At 48.1% G+C, this 23553-nt stretch overlaps 1 protein-coding gene across 3 annotated transcripts in view; it reads left to right on the top strand.

Annotated features, from left to right (window-relative positions):
• MED12 (mediator complex subunit 12) overlaps positions 1 to 23553 on the top strand; it is a 78014-nt gene that overhangs the window by 13632 nt on the left and 40829 nt on the right. For all 3 annotated transcript variants that reach the window (XM_074962819.1, XM_074962820.1, XM_074962818.1), the window contains exons 15-26: positions 623 to 796; positions 1133 to 1277; positions 2237 to 2355; positions 2528 to 2671; positions 3512 to 3675; positions 3958 to 4089; positions 4640 to 4867; positions 10400 to 10544; positions 10861 to 10981; positions 19311 to 19412; positions 21413 to 21526; positions 23164 to 23327. In XM_074962819.1, the coding sequence (XP_074818920.1) occupies positions 623 to 796; positions 1133 to 1277; positions 2237 to 2355; positions 2528 to 2671; positions 3512 to 3675; positions 3958 to 4089; positions 4640 to 4867; positions 10400 to 10544; positions 10861 to 10981; positions 19311 to 19412; positions 21413 to 21526; positions 23164 to 23327 (1752 nt within the window). The remainder of the gene's footprint in view (positions 1 to 622; positions 797 to 1132; positions 1278 to 2236; positions 2356 to 2527; positions 2672 to 3511; positions 3676 to 3957; positions 4090 to 4639; positions 4868 to 10399; positions 10545 to 10860; positions 10982 to 19310; positions 19413 to 21412; positions 21527 to 23163; positions 23328 to 23553) is intronic.

Consider the following 23553-nt stretch of genomic DNA (forward strand, 5'->3'; position numbering starts at 1 on the left):
TACTGAGAGGCAGTGCAGGGTATCGAGGGTGAAAGTGGTGAAAGGATGGTGACATTGAGACTCTTGCTTACCTGGGGGAAGAGATGTCATCCAATGGCTGTGCAGCCTTGGGGAAGTCACTTGACCTCTCTGCCTTAGTTTGTGTGTTTCTTAGCTTGTTGTGGGGAGTCATTCTTTCATGTTTGCAGAGCACTTTGAGTGAAGATGCACAATAAGAGCTACGAACGATTGCTGTTGAAGTCTCTGGGAAATTTCTTTTTTCAGCCATTTCTATCTTTCAGGGTGTGTGTTGGATAACTGTGGTGTCTGGGGCTGAATTGTCCCCCAGGGGGCCTTTTGCCTTAATCGTGGCTCTTGTGGAGTGTTGTCATCAGAATCATAGCCTGGAATTCCTAATTTTCTGTTGCTTGTTCTCAGTGCGAGGTGTACTAGGAAGCTGTACTCATGTGCAGATTGGGGAGGAGGATCTGGTACCTGGGCTGGGAGCAGTGTCCTAAGGGGTGGGTGCTGTCCCCATGCTTTGCCCTCCTCATCAGCTGTGGGCTGGAATAGCCTTGTGGCCTGCTTTCAGTACCATTGATGTATGGCCATGTACCACAGCAATCTTGTCTTCTCTCCCTAGATGTTCTCTCCTCCAATGCACTGTGAGTCTAAGGCCAGCCCTTCCCCTGAAAAACCAGACCCTGAGAAGGAAGCAAAGCCTCTGCTAAAGGAAAAGGCTGCAGAAGGAACACTAGCATCCCTATACGACCAGCCCCGGCACATCCAGTATGCCACGCACTTTCCTATCCCTCAGGTATGAGAACTGTGCATACCTCCTCCAGCCCCTCTCACCCAGGTATCAGACCTGGGCTCACGCCACCCTCCCATGATGAGACCGGCACATTTCCTTGCTGCAGCTCCACCCAAACATGGGACGCCTGATGCCTTGCAGCTTGAGCACTGAAAGGGAAAGGAGCACGACCATGCGTGCCTTGAATGAGTGGGCTCCTGGGGTGGTTCTTTGCTTCCCCATTCCCCAGGGTCATCTCCCAGCTGCACCTTCCCTCTCCTCTTAGAGACCCATGTGTGACGAGATGATTGGCATCTAGCCTGAAAGCAGCTAATGCTGTTGTCTCCCTTTGGTTCCCAGGAGGAGTCATGCAGTCACGAATGTAACCAGCGGCTGGTGGTTCTGTTTGGGGTTGGGAAACAGCGAGATGATGCCCGACATGCCATCAAGAAGATAACCAAAGACATTCTGAAGGTGTTAAACAGGAAGAGCACAGCGGAGACAGGTTAGTGCAGCCTGGGTCTGCCCTGCCCCAGGAAGGTGTTCCTTTCCAGCTGGTTGGGTCCCTTGGGAGACCTGTACACAGAGGAGACTGAGTGTGCAAGGGAAGCAGTGACACTGACTAGACACAATGTGCTGTAACACAGGAAACCCGCTGAAAAATGTTAGGTAGCACAGCTGCACTGAAGTCAATGGAACTACATTGATTTACACCAGGTGGGGATTTGGTCCATTCCACTTTTCTGTAATCTCTGTCAGTCCAGGGCTTTTTAGAGGTGCCTTGTAACAACAACAACAGACACCAATGTTTTTAAGTTGAGGATGCTCCTTTAAAGGAGAGATGAGATGCTCTTGAAACCGAGCTGAGGGATTTTGAGGCTGAGTCCCGGTGAAAGTGGCTAGTCTCCCAAGGGAAGCACTTACATTGGGGCAGTTAAACTGCGACTGGTCAGAGCCCTTGAGAGAATAGCTAACTCATTTGGGATGGATTAGATGCTTCACCATCCCTGACCATCACTCTGAACTAGGGATTCCCGTCTCTGGGAGTTGGATTTGATGCCTTCTAGAGCGGGCCTGACAGCTTATGAGTTGGCCCAAGACCCTTTGTCCTAATGGGGGGAACGTGAGGCTCCCTGGTTCATAGTCATAGATTCCAAGGGCATAATGAACCACTGTGATCATGTAGTCTGACCTCCTGTGTAACACAGGCCAGGGAACTGCCTCAAAAGAATTCCTTAGAGCAGAGCTTTTAGAAAAAAGTCTGATTTTGATTTAAAAATGACCAGTGATGGAGAATCCACGTGACTCTTGGTAAATTGTTCCAGTGGTTACTCTGCCTGCAGTTGGGTGGACCTGTGCTCCCTGCTGAGGAATTGGAAGATGCATATGGCTGTCTGTAGGGTGGCTCTGTGCCCTAAAGAAGGTAGTCTGGTAATGGCTCCCTGTATTTCTTGCCTTTGGCAGGTGGAGAGGAAGGCCAGAAGAGGAAGAGGAGCAAGCCAGAGGCATTCCCAACAGCTGAGGATATCTTTGCTAAATTCCAACACCTTTCTCACTTTGATCAGCACCAGGTCACCTCTCAGGTATGGGGTTCTGGAGAGAGTTGTCTCCAACCTAGGCCCTGGCTGTATCTGTCCCACTGCAGCATGGAAAGCAGCCTCCAAAGAAGATAGTGGGAGAGTAATTTGGATCTGACAAATGGAGCTTTGCAAGGGGCTGATACTCCCTTGTGCCTCTCTCTCTCTCTGCCTGCAGGTATCTCGCAATGTCTTGGAACAGATCACCAGCTTTGCCTTAGGGATGTCATACCATCTGCCTCTGGTGCAGCATGTGCAGTTCATCTTTGACCTGATGGAGTATTCACTCAACATCAGTGGTCTCATTGACTTCGCCATCCAGGTGAGCCCTGGGGTCTGAGGTGCTTCCCCAGAGTGGGGTTCATCTACGTTAAATCCAGACTGAGTGTGTTTCTGAAGGATCTGCTCTTGCTCAACGACAGGTTATTGGGTTGGATGTAGGAATCTCTGAGTGAGGGTCTCTAGCCTGTGTCTTGCCAGATGATCATAATGGTGCTTTCTGGCCTTAGACTCTTTGGTGTTCCGTGGGGGAGTGGGCATGAGGTATGCTTGTGTGTGACACAAAGCTGTAGTCCTCCTCTGGGGCTCTGGTTTTGAGGGTCATTTTTCCAAAGGTTTCAGGATTGTTTGGAATGAACCTTGCTACTGTTCTTGTCCCTGAGCTGCAGTGATGCCTTTCTTGAACGAGAGGGTTTCTTTTCTGTTCATGGCAGCCCTTCCAACAATGAGGGTGGTTTCCTCCCTCAGAAGGCCCTGCCACTCTGCAATGCAAACTGTGTTACTGGTGTGGCCAACTAGGCCAGATGATATTTCAGGAAATTTGCTGCAGCTGGAGGTGTAACTGAGACTTTTACACTCCAGTTAGTGGATGAGCTAAGTGGGATTTTGAACAGGTCCTGGTAGTGAAAGGTCAGAGTCATATCTAGGAAGCCAGTCTGCCCATGCTTGTGTCCAACCGGCAGCCTTCTTCTGGTCGGCACCCCAATGCTGGCAGACCCCCTGAACTGACTGGGGCCTGGATGGCGGGCTTCGCCCAGCTTTCAGGCTCCTGAACGCATTGGTGCCTAGCCAGCAGGCTCCCTTTGACGGGTACCCCAATGACAGGGTTTGTAGTGGTGGAGATGTCTGGATTGCTGAAGGGTTTTCATGTCATTGGGTGCAGTTGCTGAACGAGCTGAGCGTGGTGGAGGCAGAGCTGCTGTTGAAATCTTCCGACCTCGTAGGCAGCTACACCACCAGTCTGTGCCTAGGCATCGTGGCTGTCCTGCGTCACTACCACTCCTGCCTTATCCTGAACCAAGACCAGATGGCCCAGGTCTTCGAAGGGTAAGGGAGCCCTGTGCCCCTCCTGGGCAGGGGAAGCCTCATCTCTGGGCTTTGTCCCACGCGGGTTGTGGGGTCTGGGATCTGTCCTCTTAGGAGGTGTTGTCTCTGTGCCTGGAGCTTTGTCCCATGGAGGGGTGGGGGTGGGGAGGGATCTCTTCTCCGAGGGCATTGTCTCCATGCCTAGGGCTCTACCCTCAAGAGGGTGGGTGCTGCCTCTGTCTGATGCCATGCTCCTTCAGGCTTTCCTTTCATGCTGCTGCAGCATTTCTTGTCTCTTTACAGTCTGTGTGGGGTGGTGAAACATGGCATGAACCGCTCCGATGGCTCTTCAGCAGAGCGCTGTATCCTGGCCTACCTCTACGACCTGTACACCTCCTGCAGTCACCTCAAGAGTAAATTTGGGGAGCTCTTTAGGTGAGTTTGAGGCAGGTTGGATGCAATGGCACTGCCCTCAGAAAGACCATGGCCTCCGCTTTGCTTGTGATCTTGCACACACTGTTCCCCACCAGCTAGTGTTCTTTCCTCATTGACATACAGTGGGGGATCCCTGCCTCGGGTCTAGCTGGGCATGCAGGGATAATGGTAGTTGTCTGGGCCCATCTCTGTTACAGCGGTGCCTGCAGGCTAAACTGCTGGCTGATGAGCACTGTTGACTTCCATCCTCCAGGAGCTGCACTGAGAGCAAGAGGAAGTGGCAGCCCTAGGCTAGGTCACTGAACCCCCTCTGGTATTTTCCAGGGGCTTCCCCAACAAGGAACAGGCATGGCTCTTCATGGAGGAACTTTTTTGAATGAGCCCTTTAAGCCTTCATGTAAAAGCTGGAGCTCTCTGCACTGCAGAGGCTGCAGCGGAGGTCTGGGGGAGGGAGCAGAAGGATCTCACCCAGGGCCTCAGCATTGCTTGTGAAAGGCAGTGGGAAGCGTGTTTGCAGAAGTGCCTAACCTCCCCTTCCTGCCCCTGTCAGTGACTTCTGCTCCAAGGTGAAGAACACAATCTACTGCAATGTGGAGCCGTCTGACTCTAACATGCTGTGGGAGCCCGAGTTCATGATCGACACCATTGAGAATCCATCCGCGCACAACTTCACCTACACCAACTTGGGCAAGAGCCTCAACGACAACCCGGCCAACCGCTACAGCTTTGTGTGCAATGCACTCATGCACGTGTGTGTGGGACACCATGACCCAGACCGGTGAGGCGCAGGGCTGGGGCTATTGAGACCCCTTTCAGGTGGCTCCACTTGTGTAGGGAGAAGGAGTGTCTGTGCTCCTCGAGGGGGCAGCAAGATATATCTGAGGACGAGGGAACCAGTAGCACTTGTCATGTGTCCACGGGGGATACTATAACCCTGACATTCATACAGCCTCTTTGGGAGGTTACCCCTTTAGTCCTAGGCCTCCACTTTTTACAAGGATGAGCCCTGTTACCCTGAGGCTGGGTTACTGGCTTCAGCACACGTTTCTCATCAGGGCTGCTCTATTGGGTCCAAATTAGTTTAGACGCCTTTTGGAGATATGCCGCTCTCAGGAGCCACACAACCAGCAGATGTTTTGAGGAGACACAGAACAAGCCAGCACATATAGTCAGCTGGAATATGGTATTTAGGGTCCTTTGGTTAAAGTGGAAAACCAACTTATATGCCTGTCCATGCTGGCAGCATTACCTGTCTCTCTGGCCTGGAAGTGTCTAGGATTCCAGTCTCTCCCTCTGCACTGCACAGCAGAGGTCTTATCACTGTATGCTGATATTTCCATTCTTTGTTTCAAGTTGCTGTTATGCATGTTCCATACATTCTGCTTCCCTTGGCTGCTAGTTCTTAAAAGTTAATATCCAGTTGTTTGTCTTCCATTTTGCCTGTCTGATGCAACTCCATTTGTATGTTAATGGTCCTTCAGCGTTCATTCAGACTGTTACAACTGTTCTGGAATTAACTGCACCTCTGACTCTTTGAGGCACCCCAGTTAGGTCTTGGGCCTCTAGCCATCACCCTTCTTGGACAGGAATCTGCAATCCTCTTCTTCCAGACTGTGCACTTAGGCTGCAAACTCCTTCAATTCACTGTGATTATCTCAGCAGATCTGACTTTAGTTCAGCACCTGCAGCCCTATTCTCTCAGGGGCAGTGACAGGGTTAACCAGTAACCAGGCAGCTTTCATAAAGCAAAGTACTATTTATCTTTAAAAACAACAAACAGCCTGTATACACATCTAGCTCACCAGCTGTCACCCATTTGCCACCTGCAGACCCTGACAGGTTTAAAGTACTTCAGGCCCTCTGCAGGGCATCTCTCTCTTGGTCACAGTTTTCTGTCAGTTCTTGAATCAAGTGTAAGTGATCTTGGCAGTCACTTTATACAGACAATTTCTTTGTCTGCTAGGCCTCTTGAATCAGGTCAGACCAGTCTGTGTTGTTTCCCAGGGGTGAAACTTACATAAACTTGTTACCTGCAGTAGGGATTTGTGTTAATAACTGTCCTCTTCCCCCAAGTGACTTTAGTTAATGCAGGAAACCCTTTAGCTTCCCTATTGACTTTAGTGAGGCTTTTGACAATGTCTCACATGATCTTCTCACAAAGGAACTAGGGAAATATAGTCTAGATGAACCTAAAGGTGGGTGCACAACTGGTTGGAAAACTATTCCCAGAGATGTATCAGAGGGGTAGCCATGTTAGTCTGGATCTGTAAAAGTGGCAAAGAGTCCTATGGTACCATATAGACTAACAGATGTATTGGAGCATAAGCTTTTGTGGGTGAATACCTACTTTGTCAGATGCATGTAGTGGAAATTTCCAGAGGCAGGTATAAATATGCAAGCAAGAATCAGGCTAGGGATAACGAGGTTAGTTCAATCAGGGAGGATGAGGCCCTCTTCTAGCAGTTGAGGTGTGAACACCAAGGGAGGAGAAATGGCTTTTGTAGTTGGCGAGCCAGTCACAGTCTTTGTTTAATCCTGAGCTGATGGTGTCAAATTTGCAAATGAACTGAAGCTCAGCAGTTTCTCTTTGATTTCTGGTCCTGAAGGTTTTTTGCTGCAGGATGGCTACCTTTACATCTGCTATTGTGTGTCCAGGGAGGTTGAAGCGTTCTCCTACAGGTTTTTGTGTATTGCCATTCCTAATATCTGATTTGTGTCCATTTATCCTTTTATGTAGGGACTGTCCAGTCTGGCCGATGTACATAGCAGAGGGTCATTGCTGGCACATGATGATGGCGTAGATTGCATTGGTGGACGCGCTGGTGAATGAACCAGTGATGGTGTGGCTGATCTGGTTAGGTCCTGTGATGGTGTCGCTGGTGTAGATATGTGGGCAGAGTTGGCATCGAGGTTTGTTGCATGGATTGGTTCCTGAATTAGAGTTACTATAGTGCGGTGTGTAGCTGCTGGTGAGAATATACTTCAGGTTGGTGGGTTGTCTGTGGGCGAGGACTGGCCTGCCTCCCAAGGCGTGTGAAAGCGAGGGATCATTGTCCAGGATGGGTTGTAGATCACTGATGATGCGTTGGAGAGGTTTTAGCTGAGGACTGTATGTGATGGCCAGTGGAGTTCTGTTGGTTTCTTTCTTGGGCTTGTCTCACAGCAGGAGGCTTCTGGGTACACGTCTGGCTCTGTTGATCTGTTTCCTTATTTCCTCATGTGAGTATCGTAGATTTGAGAAGGCTTAGTGAAGACCTTGTAGGTGTTGGTCTCTGCCTGAGGGTTTGGAGCAAATGCGATTGTACCTCCGTGCTTGGCTGTAGACAATGGATCGTGTGGTGTGTCCGGGATGGAAGCTGGAGGCATGAAGATAGGCATAGTTGTCGGTGGGTTTTCAGTTTAGGGTGGTGTTAACGTGACCGTCACTTATTTGCACCGTGGTGTCTAGGAAATGGCCTCCCGTTTAGATTGGTCCAGGCTGAGGTCAATGGTGGGGTGGAAGCTGTTGAAATCGTGGTGGAATTCTTCCAGGGTTTCCTTCCCATGGGTCCAGATGATGAAGATGTCGTCAATTTAGCGTAGGTAGAGAAGGGGCATGAGTGGACGAGAGCTGAGGAAGGGTTCTTCCAGGTCAGCCATAAAAATGTTGGCATATTGTGGGGCCATGATGGTGCCCATAGCAGTGCCACTGACCATCGCATCATCAGTGATCTACAAGCCAGCCTGGACAACGATCCCTCACTTTCACAGGCCTCAGGAGGCAGGCCAGTCCTCGCCCACAGACAACCCGCCAACCTGAAGTATATTCTCACCAGCAGCTACACACCACATCATAGTAACTCTAACTCAGGAACCAATCCATGCAACAAACCTCGATGCCAACTCTGCCCACATATCTACACCAGCGACACCATCACAGGACCTAACCAGATCAGCCACACCATCACTGGTTCATTCACCAGCACGTCCACCAATGCAATCTACGCCATCATCATGTGCCAGCAATGACCCTCTGCTATGTACATCGGCCAGACTGGACAGTCCCTACATAAAAGGATAAATGGACACAAATCAGATATTAGGAATGGCAATACACAAAAACCTGTAGGAGAACGCTTCAACCTCCCTGGACACACAATAGCAGATGTAAAGGTAGCCATCCTGCAGCAAAAAACCTTCAGGACCAGAAATCAAAGAGAAACTGCTGAGCTTCAGTTCATTTGCAAATTTGACACCATCAGCTCAGGATTAAACAAAGACTGTGACTGGCTCGCCAACTACAAAAGCCGTTTCTCCTCCCTTGGTGTTCACACCTCAACTGCTAGAAGAGGGCCTCATCCTCCCTGATTGAACTAACCTCGTTATCCCTAGCCTGATTCTTGCTTGCATATTTATACCTGCCTCTGGAAATTTCCACTACATGCATCTGACAGAGTGGGTATTCACCCACGAAAGCTTATGCTCCAATACGTCTGTTAGTCTATAAGGTGCCACAGGACTCTTTGCCGCTATTCCCAGAGAGTAGTTATCAGTGGTTCACCGTCAAGCTGGAAGGGCATATCGAGTGAGGCCCCACAAGGATCTGTCATGGGTCTGGCTCTGTTCAATATCTTCATAAATACTTTGGATAATGGTGTAGAGAGCACACTTATAAAGTTTGTGGATGATACCAAGATGAGGGGTGGGGATGGGTTCCAAGCGCTTTAAAGGACAGGATTAGAATTCAAAATGAGCTTGACAAACTGGAGAAATGGTCTGAAATAGATAGGATGAAATTCAGTAAGGACAAATGCAAGGTACTGCACTTGTGGATGTCAAACTAAATATGAGTCAACAGCGTAATACTGTTACAACAAAACCAAGCATCATTCTGGGATGTATTAGCAGGCCTGTTGTAAGGCAGACATGAGAAGTAATTCTTCCAGTCTACTCCGCACTGATAAGGCCTACGCTGGAGTGTTGAATCCAGTTCTGGGCACCACACTTGGGGAATGATGTGGACAAATTGGAGAAAGTCCAGAGGAGAGCAACCAACATGATTAAAAGTCTGGAAAATGGCCTATGAGGAAAGATGAAAACAATTGAATTTGTTTAGTTTAGAGAAGAGAGGACTGAGAAGGGGAGACATTTCAAGTATGTAAAAGATGATTATAAAGAGGAGGGTGGTAAATTGTTCTCAACCACTGAGGAGAGGGCAAGATATAATGGGCTTAAATTGAGGCAAGGGAGATTTAGGTTAGTCATTAGGAAAATTTGCAAGGTTAGTCATTAGAAAAACTTTCCTAACTGTAAAGGTGGTTAAGCACTGGAACAAGTTACCTTGGGGGGTTGTGGAATCTCCGTTAATAGAGGTTTTTAAGAGCAGGTTAGACAAACAAAATGGTTTAAATAATACTCTATCCTGCCTTAGTGCTGGGGCTGGACTAAATGACCTGTCCTAGAAATGTAGGACTGGAAGGGAACTTGACAGGTCATCTAGTCCAGTCCCACATTTCTGTGATTCTGTGACTGAGTCAGGAATTCGAGAACTAGCCAGCCCATAAAGATATATACAACATTAATAAAGTTGATGCAATAGTGGTTGACTATTCTAGGTGTCTGTAGAATCTGTCACATCTCAGTAGAATAGTCTGAATATTCCATGTTTCCAAACCATCATATCTGTCACACATACCAACCCAGTCTTATCTGCATGACCAGCACTTATCTCATATTCCCCTGTCCCAGAGGAGAAATTAACTCCTTCTGCCCTAGTAGGTCACAATACAAAGTGAGTGCCTAAACCGAGTCACACATTTTTCATAATAATATAGAAATAAAATGCTAACTTTTAAGAGTTCCCCTGACCTGCTTGTTTAATGATCCAGCAAAGGATCTGCATTTTAAATAAACCAACAAATGAAGTTCTTTTTCATTGTCAGCAGCTAGACTTTGTATTGCACGTTACTAGAGAAATGTGACCCCTCCTCCTATAGAGTAATGGGATAGTAAAACACAGACTTTTTTACCACATATGTGCACAAGAGAAGCACCAAAAAGATGATAGGTATTATGAAATGTGATCACCCTTTGTAGCGTACTCCGAGGAGGAGGGCTCCTCAGACATCACGCCAGGATCTATAGCCAGAATAAGTAATGTACAATGTAGTATGTTAACGTTTTATTGTAATTTTGCTTTAATAAAAAGTTTAAAAAGAAAATCATGATACAACAATTCCCCACATTCTCCAAAGCCCGGATCTGCTTTAGGAATGAAGGGAAGAGCTAGGCTGTTGAGTGCTGTTTGTGATCACATGACTCCTCTCTACAGAGTCAATGACATAGCTATCCTATGTGCTGAGCTGACTGGTTACTGCAAGTCCCTGAGTGCCGAGTGGCTGGGCGTGCTCAAGGCTTTGTGCTGCTCCTCCAATAATGGGACTTGTGGCTTCAACGACCTCCTCTGCAATGTTGATGTAAGTGGAAAAGCTTAAATAACAGGGCTGAGGAAAGAGGGGTACTGTGGGGGCGGGGGGGAGGGGGGAGAGATGGACGGGACATGAGAGAGTGTCCCCGAGGGGATGGAGATGGGAATGGGAGAGGGTTGTCATGGGCGGGAGATGGGGAATTGCCTTTTGGTGTTGGAACTGCCCTTATGGAGGGTTTTGCTGTGTTGGTCATGGAGTTGCTGGGCTTGCCCTTCCCCCTGCTCCTAGTCAGGCCCATATGGTGCTAACTTGAGGGGGTGAAACAGAAACTGAGATGGTCACTGGCTGCTCTTCTGTCTTCCAGGTGAGCGACTTATCCTTCCATGACTCCTTGGCCACCTTTGTTGCCATTCTCATCGCCCGTCAGTGCTTGCTGTTGGAGGACCTGATTCGCTGTGCAGCCATCCCCTCACTCCTTAATGCTGGTGAGTGAGTCCCTTCCAGAGACACTCTGCTGCTCAGGATGCCCTCCAGGGGGCTCCCTGCAGTGCCTGGCTCAAAGGGCCTGGTACCCAGCGGTGGGACTCTGAGACCCTGAAGCCCCTGCACACAGTAATGTTGGACATAATCCCCGGCCATGGAATATGCTCAGAATCCACCTTTTAAGAATTGGAGCTTTGATTTAAAGAAAATAACTGGCTCTTCTGTTTGTGAAGGAAACCCTGAACAGGTGATCTGAGTGTAACCCTCCTTCCAGATGTCATGGTAGCCTCCTGCACTGAGGATACCTCTCTCGGGGAAGGAACCCCAGGTATTAGGAAGAGGCAGGTAATAGTAATGGGGGATTCGATCATTAGAAATATAGACAGTTGCTATTCCTGGGGGAATTCTGTGCCGAAAAATTAAAACTTTTGCGCGCAGTATTAAAATTCTGCAAAATTTTACGTATTTTATTTGTAAAAAGAAAACCGTATAATCATGCCAGTTTCAATTATTTTGGTAATTTATTTCAAAATACCTATCAGCAAGTATGTCTGTAATAATACAGACCAAAAAAAAAAGGCTCAGGAAATGTTTTTTTTGACAAATAGATTCCTTACTAGGCATATTAATACAGAACTTTGAGTAATGCATTTAAATACACAATACAGAAACATTTCCCGGACCCCTCAGAAGCAGTGCAAAGGCTTGGGGGAGTCGGAGATAATGGAGGAGCTGAGAGAGAGGGAAGGAGCCTGGGAGTGAACATGGAAGATTGTTGGGTGTGGGTGGGAGAATTATGGAACAGGGTTTGGATTTTTTATTGGGGTGGGGGGATAGTTATGGAGTTGGGGAGCCTCTGCCATGCAGACCGTTTGACCCCTAGCCTCGTGCATTCAGTCAAGCACATCAGCCCCCTTCGCCCCATCCTCATGTGGCCCTGCAACCCCCTCCACCCCGTCCCCATGTTGTCATGACACTAGCTCCTGAGCCTGCACCCCAATCTGTCCCACCCACTAGCCCTTCTGACCCCCAGTCTGTGACCCCCCAGCAGCCTCATGTGCCCCACTCTGTCTGCTCCCCACATATCCTGTGCCTCCTAACCTGGCACTGTGGGAGGGAAGAGGGGCTGCAGGGCCACATGGGGAGACGGAGCGGGGCTGCACTGGACATGAATTCTGCACATGCGCATTGGTGCAGAATTCCCCCAGGAGTAAATTGGGTTTATGAATACCGGGAGAACAGCATGATGAATTGCCTACTGAATGTGAAGGTTGCAGATCTCTTGAGACTCATGTGCGATGCTGGGGAGGAGATGGTGATTGTAGTATCACTGATGTAGGGAAAGGGAGGAGAGAGCTCCTAGAGGCCAATTTAGGCTGCTCGGTAAGAGATTAAAGCCCAGCACCTCTAGAGTAGCATTCTCTGAAATGCTTCCAGTTCCATGTGCAGGGCCAGTTAGGAAGAACTGCAGGTCTCAAGACGTGGATGAGATGATCATGTACGGAGGATGGTTTTAGATTTATTAAATCTAACTGGGGAACCTTTTGGGAAAGGAGGATGGGCTCCACCTAAACCAAAACAGAACCAGACTGCTGGCATGTAAAATTCAAAAGGTCTTAGAGGAGTTTTTAAACTAAGGGCTGAGGGAAAGCTGTCAGGTGTGGAGAAGCACACAGCTGGGACAGAAACAGCCTTTTGGGGAGGATCTGTTAACAGGGATTCTCTATATTGGGGTGGCCAACCTGAGCCTGAGAAGGAGCCAGAGTTTACCAATGTGCATTGCCAAAGAGCCACAGTAACACATCGGCAGCCCCCCGTCAGCTTCCCCCCTAAATCCCAGTATCTCCCACCTGCCAGCAGCACTGCCGATCAGCACCTAACCCCCCATCCCTGTGCCTTCCGCCCACCATGATCAGCTGTTTTGCGGTGTGCAGGAGGCTTGGGGAGGGGAGGAGGAGCAAGGGCATGGCAGACTCAGGGGAAGGGATGGGGGCCTTGGGGGAAGGAGTGGAGTGGGGTGGGGTCAGGGCCTGGGGCAGAGCCAGGGGCTGAGCAGTGAGCACCCCCCGGCACATTGGACAGTTGGCGCCTGTAGCTCCAGCCCCGGAGTTGGCACCTGTGCAAGGAGCCACGTATTAACCTCTGAAGAGCCGCATGTGGCTCCGGAGCCCCAGGTTGGCCACCCCTGCTCTATATGCTAGTAAAGAGGAGAGGATAGAAGTTGATAAAGTACAAGTGGGAATTGAAGAGAAACAGTCAAATGAAAGAGAGTTCCATTCAGTTACATCACGTGAAGGCAGACAACTATATATTGCTGGAGTCTAAATAAGATGGGTGAATTTGTGTGCCTGGTGTTAGATGAGAATATTAAAATAATAAGAATGAGGATAATCAATAGGACACGGCAATACAAGGGTACAAAATATGTAGGAATGACAGAATCGGTCATGCCAGTCGGGGAGTGGCACTACCTGTGAAAGAAAGCACAGAGACAAGTATAGTAAAAATCTTAAATGAATCAAACTATACCATAGAATCTGTATGGATAGGAATTCCCTGCTTGAATAATATGATTATAACAGTAGGAATACATTATGTATCACCTGACCAGGATGGTGATGGTGATCATGAAATGCTCAGGGAAATTCGTGAGGCGATTAAAAATAGAGAACTCACTAATAATGGGGGATTTCAACTATTCCCATATTGACTGGGTACATGTCACCTCAGGATGGGATGCAGAGATAAAATGTATAGACACTGTTAATGACTGCTTCTTGGAGCAGCTAGTTCTGGAACCTGCAAGGGGAAAGGCAGTTTTCAATGTGAGTGAAGCACAGGATCTGGTCCAATAGGTGAATGTAGCTGAATCGTTCCATAATAGCGACCATAATGTAATTAAATTTAACATCCTTGGGAGGGGGAAAATACCAAAGAAGCCCACCATAGTGGCATTTAACTTAAAAAAGGGGAACTACTAAAAAATGAGGAAGCAAGTTCTGTGGAAATTGAAAAGAACAGTCACTAGAAAGAAATGCCTGCGAGCTGCTTGGAAACTATTTAAAACCACCCTAATAGAGGCTCACATTAAATGTATAGGCCAAATTAAAAAAAAGTAGTAAGAGGACCAAAAAAAAGCCACCCTGGCCAAACAAGAGAGTAAAAGAGGCGGTCAGAGGCAAAAAGCCGTCCTTTACAAATTGGAAGTCAAATTCTACTGAGGGAAATGGGAAAGAGCATAAACTTTAGCAAGTCAAATGTAGAAGTATAATTAGGCAGGCCAAAAAAGAATTTGAAAAGCAACTAGTACAAGACACACTAACAGCAAAAAATTTAAAAAAATATATGAGAAGCAGGAAGCCTGCCAAACAATCAGTGGGGCCATTGGATGATGGAAGCACTAAAGAAGCACTCAAGGACAATAAGGCCATTGTGGAGAAGCTAAATGAATTCTTGGCTTTGGTCTTCACTGCAGAGGATGTGAGGGAGATCCCCACACTTGAGCTATCCTTTTTAGGTGACAGGTCTGAGGAACTGACCCAGATTCAGGTGACACTAGAGGAGGTTTTGGAACAAACTGATAAATTAAACAGTGATAAGTCACCAGGACCAGATGGTGTCACCCAAGAGTTCTGAAGAAACTCAAATATGAAATTGCAGAACTACTAACTGTGGTACATAACTTAGTGCTTAAATCAGCCTCTGTACCGGATGACTGAAAGAGGATAGCTAATGTGACACCAATTTTTAAAAAAGGATCCAGAGGCGATCCTGGCAATTACAGGCTGGTCAGCCTAACTTCAGTCCCAAGCAAATTGGTTGAAACTATACTGAAGAAGAGAATTATCAGACACACAGATGAATTCAATTTCTTGGGGACAAGTCAACATGGCTTTTGTGAAGGGAAATTATGCCTCACCAGCCTATTAGAATTCTTCGAGGGAGTCAGCATACATGTGGACAAAGGTGATGCAGTGCACAGTGTACTTAAATTTTCAGAAAGACTTTGACAAGGTCCCTCACAAAAGGCTCTGAAGCAAAGTAAGCAGTCATGGGGTAAGAGGGAAAGTCCTCTCGTGTATTTGGTTAAAAGACCAGAAATAAAGGGTAGGAATAAATGATCCGTTTCAGAATGGAGAGAGGTAAATAATGGTGCCCTGCAGGGGTCTGTACTGGAACCAGTGCTGTTCAACATATTCCTAAATGATCTGATGAAGGGGTAAACAATGAAGTGGCAAAGTTTGCAGATGATACAAAATTACTCAAGATAGTTAAGTCCAATGCAGATTGTGAAGAGTTACAAAGATGATCTCACAAAATGGGATGACTGGGCAAGAAAATGGCAGATGAAATTCATTGCTGATTAATGCAAAGTAATGCACATAGGAAAACATAATCCCAACAATATGTACTGTGACGGGGCAAGGCCAGATGGCTATAGAAAAGTAGTGGGAGATAGATATATTAGCTCCAGGCTAAACGAATCCCTGGTACCAGGTTAAGTGAACTGGAAGCTGCTCCAGGTCAATTAAGACACCTGGGGTCAATTAAGAACTTTCCAGAAGGCAGGGAGAATGCTAGGTTGATTGGGACACCTGAAGCCAGTCAGGGGCTGGCTGAAACTAGTTAAAAGCCTCCCAGTCAGTCAGGTGGGTGTGCATGTCAGGAGCTGTGGGAGGAAGTTGTGCTGTTGGAGAGGCTGAGTAGTACACACCATATCAGGCACAAGGAAGAGGCCCTGAGGTAAGGGTGAAGTGGAGCTTGAGGAAGTGAGGGCTGCTGTGGGGGAAGTAGCCAGGGAATTGTACATGTCATGTTTCTAAAAGGTCAGCTACCATAGCTGATACTATTAGGGTCCCTGGGCTGGAGCCCGGAGTAGAGGGTGGCCCGGGCTCCCCCCCCCCCCCACCTTTGCCCCCTGATTAATCACTGAGACTGGGAGACAACAGAGATTGTGCAAGGAAGGATAACTTCTCCTCACCTCCCTTGCTGGCTTATGATGAAAATGGCTCAGTAGACTGTGACCCTTGTCTCTAGAGAGAGAAGGGTTACGTGGAGGGTCACAGTGAGCCTCTGAGGCTAGCGAAATCTGCCAGGAAACGCGGGACCCATGGAGGCAAGGACAGAGCCTTGTCACAATACAAAATGATGGGATATAAATTAGTTGTTACCACTCAAGAAAGAGATCATGGAGTCAATTTGGTTAGTTCTCTGAAAACATCCCCTCAATGTGCAGTGGTGGTCAAAAGTGCTAACAGAATGTTAGGAACCATTAGGAAAGGGATAGCTAATAAAACAGTAAATATCATAATGTCACTATATAGATCCATGGTATGGCCACACCTTGAACACTGCATGCAGTTCTGGTCACCCCATCTTAAAAAAGCTATATTAGAATTGGAAAAGGTGCAGAGAAGGGCAACAAACATGATGAAGGGTGTGGAGCAGCTTCCACATGTGGAGAAATTAAGAAGACTGGTACTGTTCAGCATGGAAAGGAGATGGCCAAGGGGGGAGAGGACGGAGGTCTATACAATCATGCCTGGGGGGGGAGAAAGTGACTAGGGACGTGTTGTTTACCCCTTCACATAACACAAGAACTAGGTGTCACCCAATAAAATTAATAGGCAGGAAGTTTAAAGCAAACACAAGGAATTTCTTTACACCACACACAGTCAACCTGTGTAACTCATTGCTAGGGGGTGCTATGAAGCATAGAAGTAAAACTGGGTTCACAAAAGAATTAGAGGACAGGTCCATCAATGGCTATTAGCCAAGATGGTCAGAGACACAACCACATGGTCTGGGCGTCCCTAGCCTCTGACTGCCAGAAGCTGGAATTGGATGATAGGGCATGGATCATGCAATAACTGCCCTGTTCTGTTCATTCTGTCGGAAGCATCTGGCATTGGTGTGACAGGATCCCTGGAGTACAATCTGGAACTGGGGTACTGCTCTGCCCCCTTAACTCTCCAGCCTGGACTGTCTCTCACAATGCTTTGTTAGTGACAAGCAGCAAACCCCTCCAGGCGCTGTTATCACTTACCCCACACTCAGCTAGATTGCATGAAAGCTCCCTGAGCCACTCACGAATCACACAGAGAAAGGAACCAGCAGATCTCCCAAGCCCCCAGCCTTGCACTCCGGATATACCGTCTTCCCTGGTCAGAAACCTGGGTAAGTTCATTACCCAGTCTGCTCCTCCCTCGATGTGGAGAGGACACACATTAGCCTTTGTAAACTGAGCTGAGATTTCCCAAGCACTTCAAGCAAACCCCACTGTTTTAGGTAAAATATAAAACATATTTATTAACTACAGAAGGATTTTAAGTGATTATAATTGGTAGGCACAAAAGGTCAGAGATAGTTACCAAAGAAAATAAAAGGTAAGTGCAGAGTCTAAATCTTAAACTTTATTACACTAGTTAGTATTTCGATCAAGCAGTTTTCTCACCCCACTAGATGTTACAGTTCTTAATACATAGGCTTTTTCTTTAAGCCTGGGATCAGCCTCCTCCGTTCAAGTCTTTGTCTTTTCAGCATTCTCTTGTTGATTCCATCATAGGTGGGGGAAGAGAAAGGCAAAAGCATGTTGATACTGTCCCCTCTTTTATATCCTCAGTCCATGTGCCTGGAAAACACTAGCCCAGACATGTCCTGGTGGGCTTTGCTGAGCCAGAGTTGAGCAATCCCCCATTGTGTGATGCTTGTGCTGCCCTTTTACGGTATTGTAAATACCTTGTTTACAACTCCCCTGCTGAGTAATTGGTGTTTTTAACACCTTCCTGGGTGTGGATCACCTCCTTTGTTGTAACTAGCAAAATTACAACATATTTCAGTAATAACCTTATAGCGAAATCTCATAACTTCATACACACTAACTATATACATATTTGGACAGAACAATGGGTTTCAGCAGAAACATGACTTTTCATATGATATCTTATATGGCACGTTTTGTATGAAATATATCATAGTTCTATGACACAGGTGAATATGGGGGTTCCAGGGTACTGCTTTGAGGTACAGAGTGCCACAACTGGCCATTGTCAGATGACAAGATACTGGCTAGAAAGATGGACCTTTGGTTTGACCCACTGCGGCCATTCTTATGTTCTTACGTAGTGCCTAGAGCCCTGCAAATCTGCTGATATCCACCGACCATTTTTGTGGATCATGACTCGGATGCGGATACAAGTCTTGTACCCGCACAGGGCTCTGCAGCGCACACTCAGCTGAACAGAGCAGCCGTCACCCAGCCGTGAGGCTCTAGCTTGTCTCTCTGGAGTCACGCAACAGGCACTAGCCCGCTGGGCATTCTGGGAGTTGTAGTCCACAGCTGGTTCAAACGGAGGAGGTAAACTACAACTCCCAGAAGGGAGTGTGACCATGTGCTCCTGCACAGTGAGCTAAGTAGTCGTCACCACTGCCAGTCCCGGCTGGGTCTGCTTGCATTAGAGTCGCTCCAGCTGTGTAGGGGTGTCCAAGCCCCGCACTGGGGGGGGGGGGGGGGAATGAGGGGGGCAGTGCTGCGCAGCACACGAGCGCCCAGGATTATAGCCTACCTGCCTAGAGTAGGGCAGGAGGTACGCGGGGGCGGAGCGGTCAGTGAGGCAGGAGATCTTTGTGGAGAAGTGAGAGGGCGGTTGGGGCTTGGCACAGCCTTGTGTCACTGGTGCGTGGTGACCTGTGGAGCTGTTAGTAGAGCCCTGCAAATCCACAGATATACACTTTATATCCCTGGATGATAATTGCAGATCGCGGATTGGATGTGGATACAAATTTTGTATCCACGCAGGGCTCTACCAATGCCATACTGTGTGCTGGAGTCTGCAGACAGTTCCAAATAAGAGCTCAGAGTGGTATGAACTACCCCATATGCCTCACTCTGGGTGTATAATTCTGAAACCTAATAATGTACTTTTCATTCTTGACATAGTTCACTCTGATTGCTGATCATTTAACAGGAACATCCACTAATATGCTCATCCCCTCCCTCCTCCTGGGGTTCCCTAGCTCCAAAACCCTCTGCCCTTGCCCCAGTTGTCTGACCCTCCAGCTTTGCCCTGTTGATTTCAGCCCCCCGGCTGCAGCACGGTGAAGCTGAGTAGGTAGGAGAAGCTTAGAATACATTGAATGTCATGTAGCAGTTGAGGCCTGGGGAACCTGTACTGATTGGATTGCTTGTTTGCATATTAATTGCAATATGCCCTCCTCCCTCCTTCAGGCAGAGTGCAGGCCACTCTAGTGCAGAAGTTAGGGCCAGCGGCTGGACTGTAGAGGTAAGCTCTGCTCCTGTGAAATCTCCATTGATTCCTTTGCTTTCTGTAGCTTGCAGCGAACAGGACTCGGAACCAGGGGCCCGTCTGACCTGTCGGATTTTGCTACACCTGTTTAAGACCCCACAACTGAACCCGTGCCAGCAGGATGGCAGTAAGTGAGCTGGGTACAGGAGCCTTCCCCCAGAGCAAACACTGTGAGCCTGTGGGCTGCCTGTGCTCACTGGATCCAAGAGGAGGAGCTTCTGGTGCTGTCCTAGAAAGCCTTGTCTCACCCTGGGCAAGGCAAGACTAGCCTTCTGCTGGGTAGTCCCATGCCCTGGAAAAGGGGATGAATGGGGAACCCATTTGTACAGCTTCCCCCTGTGTGTCACTGTGTGGTTAGCCAAGCATGTGCAGGAGGGGTCTCCTCCCTCTAGACCATCAACCACTGGGCCCCACTGTAGACAGGACAACAACCTTGGTGTGCTGTGGGTTGATGTGGCCCTTGCTTTGTCCCGGACATTACAGTAAGTGCTGAAGAGTTTGTCAGCCAGGGTCTCGTGCAGCCTGACATCAGTGCCAGAGTCTACTCCGTCCTCACCTACATATGTCACTCCCTACTTCTAGCACCAGATTCTTCAGCCTACCCAGCCCCTTGTGTTGCTCTCTGCAGTTCTTCTCATGTCCTGTGCCTGCAATCAACTGGCCCCATTGGAACCTGCCGTTTCCTTCTTTCCAGGGGACTCAGATTAGAGAGGCTCTATAACCTCTGTATTTGGCACGGGGGCAGCAGCTGCTGGAATCCTGTGTCCAGTTCTGGTGTCCTTGATTGAAGAAAGACGTTGTAAATTGCAGAGGGTTCAGAGAAGAGCCATGAGAATAAATGAAGGATTGAAAAACATGCCTGATAGTAATATATTCAAGGAGCTCAGTTTTAGATGATCAAAGAGAAGGTGAGGGGTGACTTGCTGCCAGTCTGTAAGGACCTACATGGGGAAGAGAAATTTTATAATAAAGACGCTCTTCGATGTACCAGACAAAAGTATAACATGATCCGATGGCTGGAGGTTGAAGTTAGACTTTAATTCAGACTGGAAGTAAGGTGTACATTTTAGCAGTGTGGGTAATTAACCATTGGAACACTGTACCAAGGGTTGTCGTGGATTCTCCACTAGACGTTTTAAATCAATGTTGGATGTTTCTCTAAAAGACCTCTAGTTCAAATAGAAATTAATTCAGGGCAGGTCTCTGGCCTGTGTTATACAGGCGGTCAGACTAGATGATCACAGTGGTCCCTTCTGGCCTTATAATTTATGAATCTTCCATGCCATAACTGGCAGCAAACCCTACTCCTCCTGCTTCTTCCTGACACCCTACAGTGCCTGCAGAGAGCAGCTTCTTCCCCCTCGACTCCCATCTCTGCCCTGCCCTCTGTATTATCTCATTGACAAACCCCTCTCCTCTGCTTCCGCAAACTCTGCAATCTGCCTGTCCTCCCCCTTTAAACATTCCCGCGTGGCCCAGGCATGCTAACCCTCTGGCTCCGAGTCTGAGCAGAGGGGCTGGGAGCTGTCCTCACAGCAGCAGCAGCATCTGGGTTTCATTCTGGCCTCAGCATATGAACCTCTCTTCAATGACCTGCTGCTGGCTCCTCTCCTGTCCTAGGGCTGCCACGCACTCCTCTGTAATGTCTCAGACTTGCCTGGTCTGACATCCCTTTCTGTTTGGGGCAGAACCAGTCCTGCAGGGCTCCGTCCATGGCTCATCATCTTTACTATTGTCCCCCACTCCTCCAAATGTGGCTGATGCCCAGGTTAGAGTTATGCTGAAGTCTGGACTTCGTTGCACAGACATTGCTTCCTGGTCATCCCTATGAATTTTATGGCTGTGTTACAGTGGGGTGGTCCAATGCTGCATAACACTTTGCCATTGAGTAGTCTGTCAGCCAAGGAGTTCAGAGACATCCCCACTCTTGGGCGTAGACAAATGTAATTGGCTCCATGTTACAGATGGGGAAATGAATAGCGCCAGACTGGCCCAGTGAGCTAGTAGCAGAGCCAGAACTGCTGGCCCTCAGTCTGCTGCACTGGATAGTGTGAGATTTGGGTGGCTCTGGAGCCTGGGTCTTTCTCACAGGCTGGGATTTACCCTTTTTCTTTGTCCTCTCTGCAGATAAGCCCACAGTGGGAATTCGTTCCTCCTGTGACCGCCACTTGCTGGCTGCTTCCCAGAACCGAATTGTGGATGGAGCAGTCTTTGCGGTACTGAAGGCTGTCTTTGTGCTGGGTACGTACCTTATCCTAGACTGGACCTGTGAGAGGGAGACAAAGAGTGTTGCGGGAGCAGGCGGAGTGCAGGAAGTGTGTGTGTGCTACAGAGTATTGGACTGTGAGAGATATATGATGACTAAATAGGAGTAGTCCGGGGGGGGTTCTGTGCCAAGAAATTCAAAATTCTGTGCCAAAAAATTAAAAATTCTGCAAAATTCTTCATATTTTATTTGTCAAAATAATGCAATACAATCACACCAGTTTCAATTGTTCTGGTAATTTATTTAAACTACAATATAGGAAAAAGTCACAATAACTATTCAGCATTTCTTAAACGCATGAAAGTGAAGTTACAAACACTTGGTAACTAACACCCTGCATTCCAGTTATAATCCTGGATTTTCATTTAAATTACTTTACAGAACAAACAGCGTGGGGGAAAAAAAAAGTAGAATGTCATTTTAAATTGCTCAGACTTTCACACCTGAAAGTCATACAGTTTTGCTCATCGTCGTCCTGGACCTGGCTGGGGACTCTGGGAAGTGCTTGGTTCTGGTTGTCCTGACATTTTATTGACTGCTTGATAAATGTTTTATTTGCCCTCAAAGTCTTTTTTCTTTCTTTCTTTCTTTCTTTCTTTTTTCAAATGGGCAAGTAAAATAAATTCTGAGCTGTAATCTAATCCCATTGTGCCACTTTGGCACAGGAAAAAAGTGAGAGAGCACCTAGATCTTCCTAGCTGATTCCCTTACTGTCATTTATAAGGCTTTACATCACTCTTGCAACGTAGGGGCCTTAAAACTTTCCTAGGTTTTATGCTCCTGGAGGAATTGACTGAGAATGGGAACAGTTAACTAAAAAAAGGAACATTGACAATGTTACTATGTAGCCAGGCTGCTACATTTCTGCCTCCTGCATAATAAAAAGCCCTACCCTTCCACATCAGCGAGCTGCAGTAGCAAGAAAGAGGGATAGAGTGTCTCTCTCTTGCTTGTTGGCACGCATGCCCAGGCACCACGCCCAGCCACCACCCCCACCCTCCCCCAGGTGATCAACCACGCAGGCATGCATGCCCAACTCCCCTTCCCCATCTCTGAGGCTGCTCCAGGCACGCTGGAACAGACGCGCTGCTGGGGAAGAGGTGTGTGTCCCCCAGCAAAAATTTTTTTGCATTTTTCTGCATGGGGGGCACAGAAAAATGCAGGCCATATGAATTCTTTGCCCCTGCACGGGTGCAGAATTCTGTCAGGAGTAATAGGAGGGGTAGATGAAATCTGTGTGATGAAGAAATGTCTGGCTTGTGCTAAGCTCTCTCCCTGGGGTGTTTGTGGGCTGCATGGGTCTCCCTGCCCAAGAGTTGGTAGCTGGCAGGGATGAGGCTGGCCTGCGCTGAGCTCTCTGGCCGAGGGGTGTTGGTTGGGGATGGGGACAGGGTGCCCTGCGCTGAGCTCTGGGGCCATGGGACAGTAGCTGGGACATGGGGACGGCCTGCCCTGAGCTCTGGGGCCGTGGCGCCGTGGCAGGGACATGGGGGCGGCTTCTGCTGAGCTCTGGGGCCAGGAGTAAATCTTATTCAAGTTCAGTATCCATTGTGTGGATGGCTCTGGTTTTTGTTACGGTTGCATTAGGTGACCCTTTGCCTCTTGGTTACAGGGGATGCAGAGTTGAAAGGCTCTGGCTTTTCCCACCCTGGAGGGGTGGATGACCTTATGGAAGATGAGCTGGGTGCCAAGAAGTCTGCTGGCCGGACAGTGTCCATAGAGACGGCCAGCCTGGATATTTATGCCAAGTATGTCTTGAGGAGTATCTGTCAGCAGGTAAATCTGGCTCTCGCGCCCCACCCTGTCCCTGGTCCCGGCTGCTGACAGGGCTCTCCCTCTGCCTATTCAGGTTTGGTGGATGTTCTCTTCCGCTGTTTCAAAGAAGTTGGGCACATTTTTGCCACGTATTGGTGCTAAGAATTAGAAGTTGCTGAACAGAGCTGACTGGTACTCTGGTTTCGGAGAGCGCAGGCGCTGTGTATTCTGTAGGGTGCTGGTGCCA

Source organism: Natator depressus, chromosome 9, assembly GCF_965152275.1.
Source record: "Natator depressus isolate rNatDep1 chromosome 9, rNatDep2.hap1, whole genome shotgun sequence".
Classification (NCBI taxonomy): Eukaryota; Metazoa; Chordata; order Testudines; family Cheloniidae; genus Natator; species Natator depressus.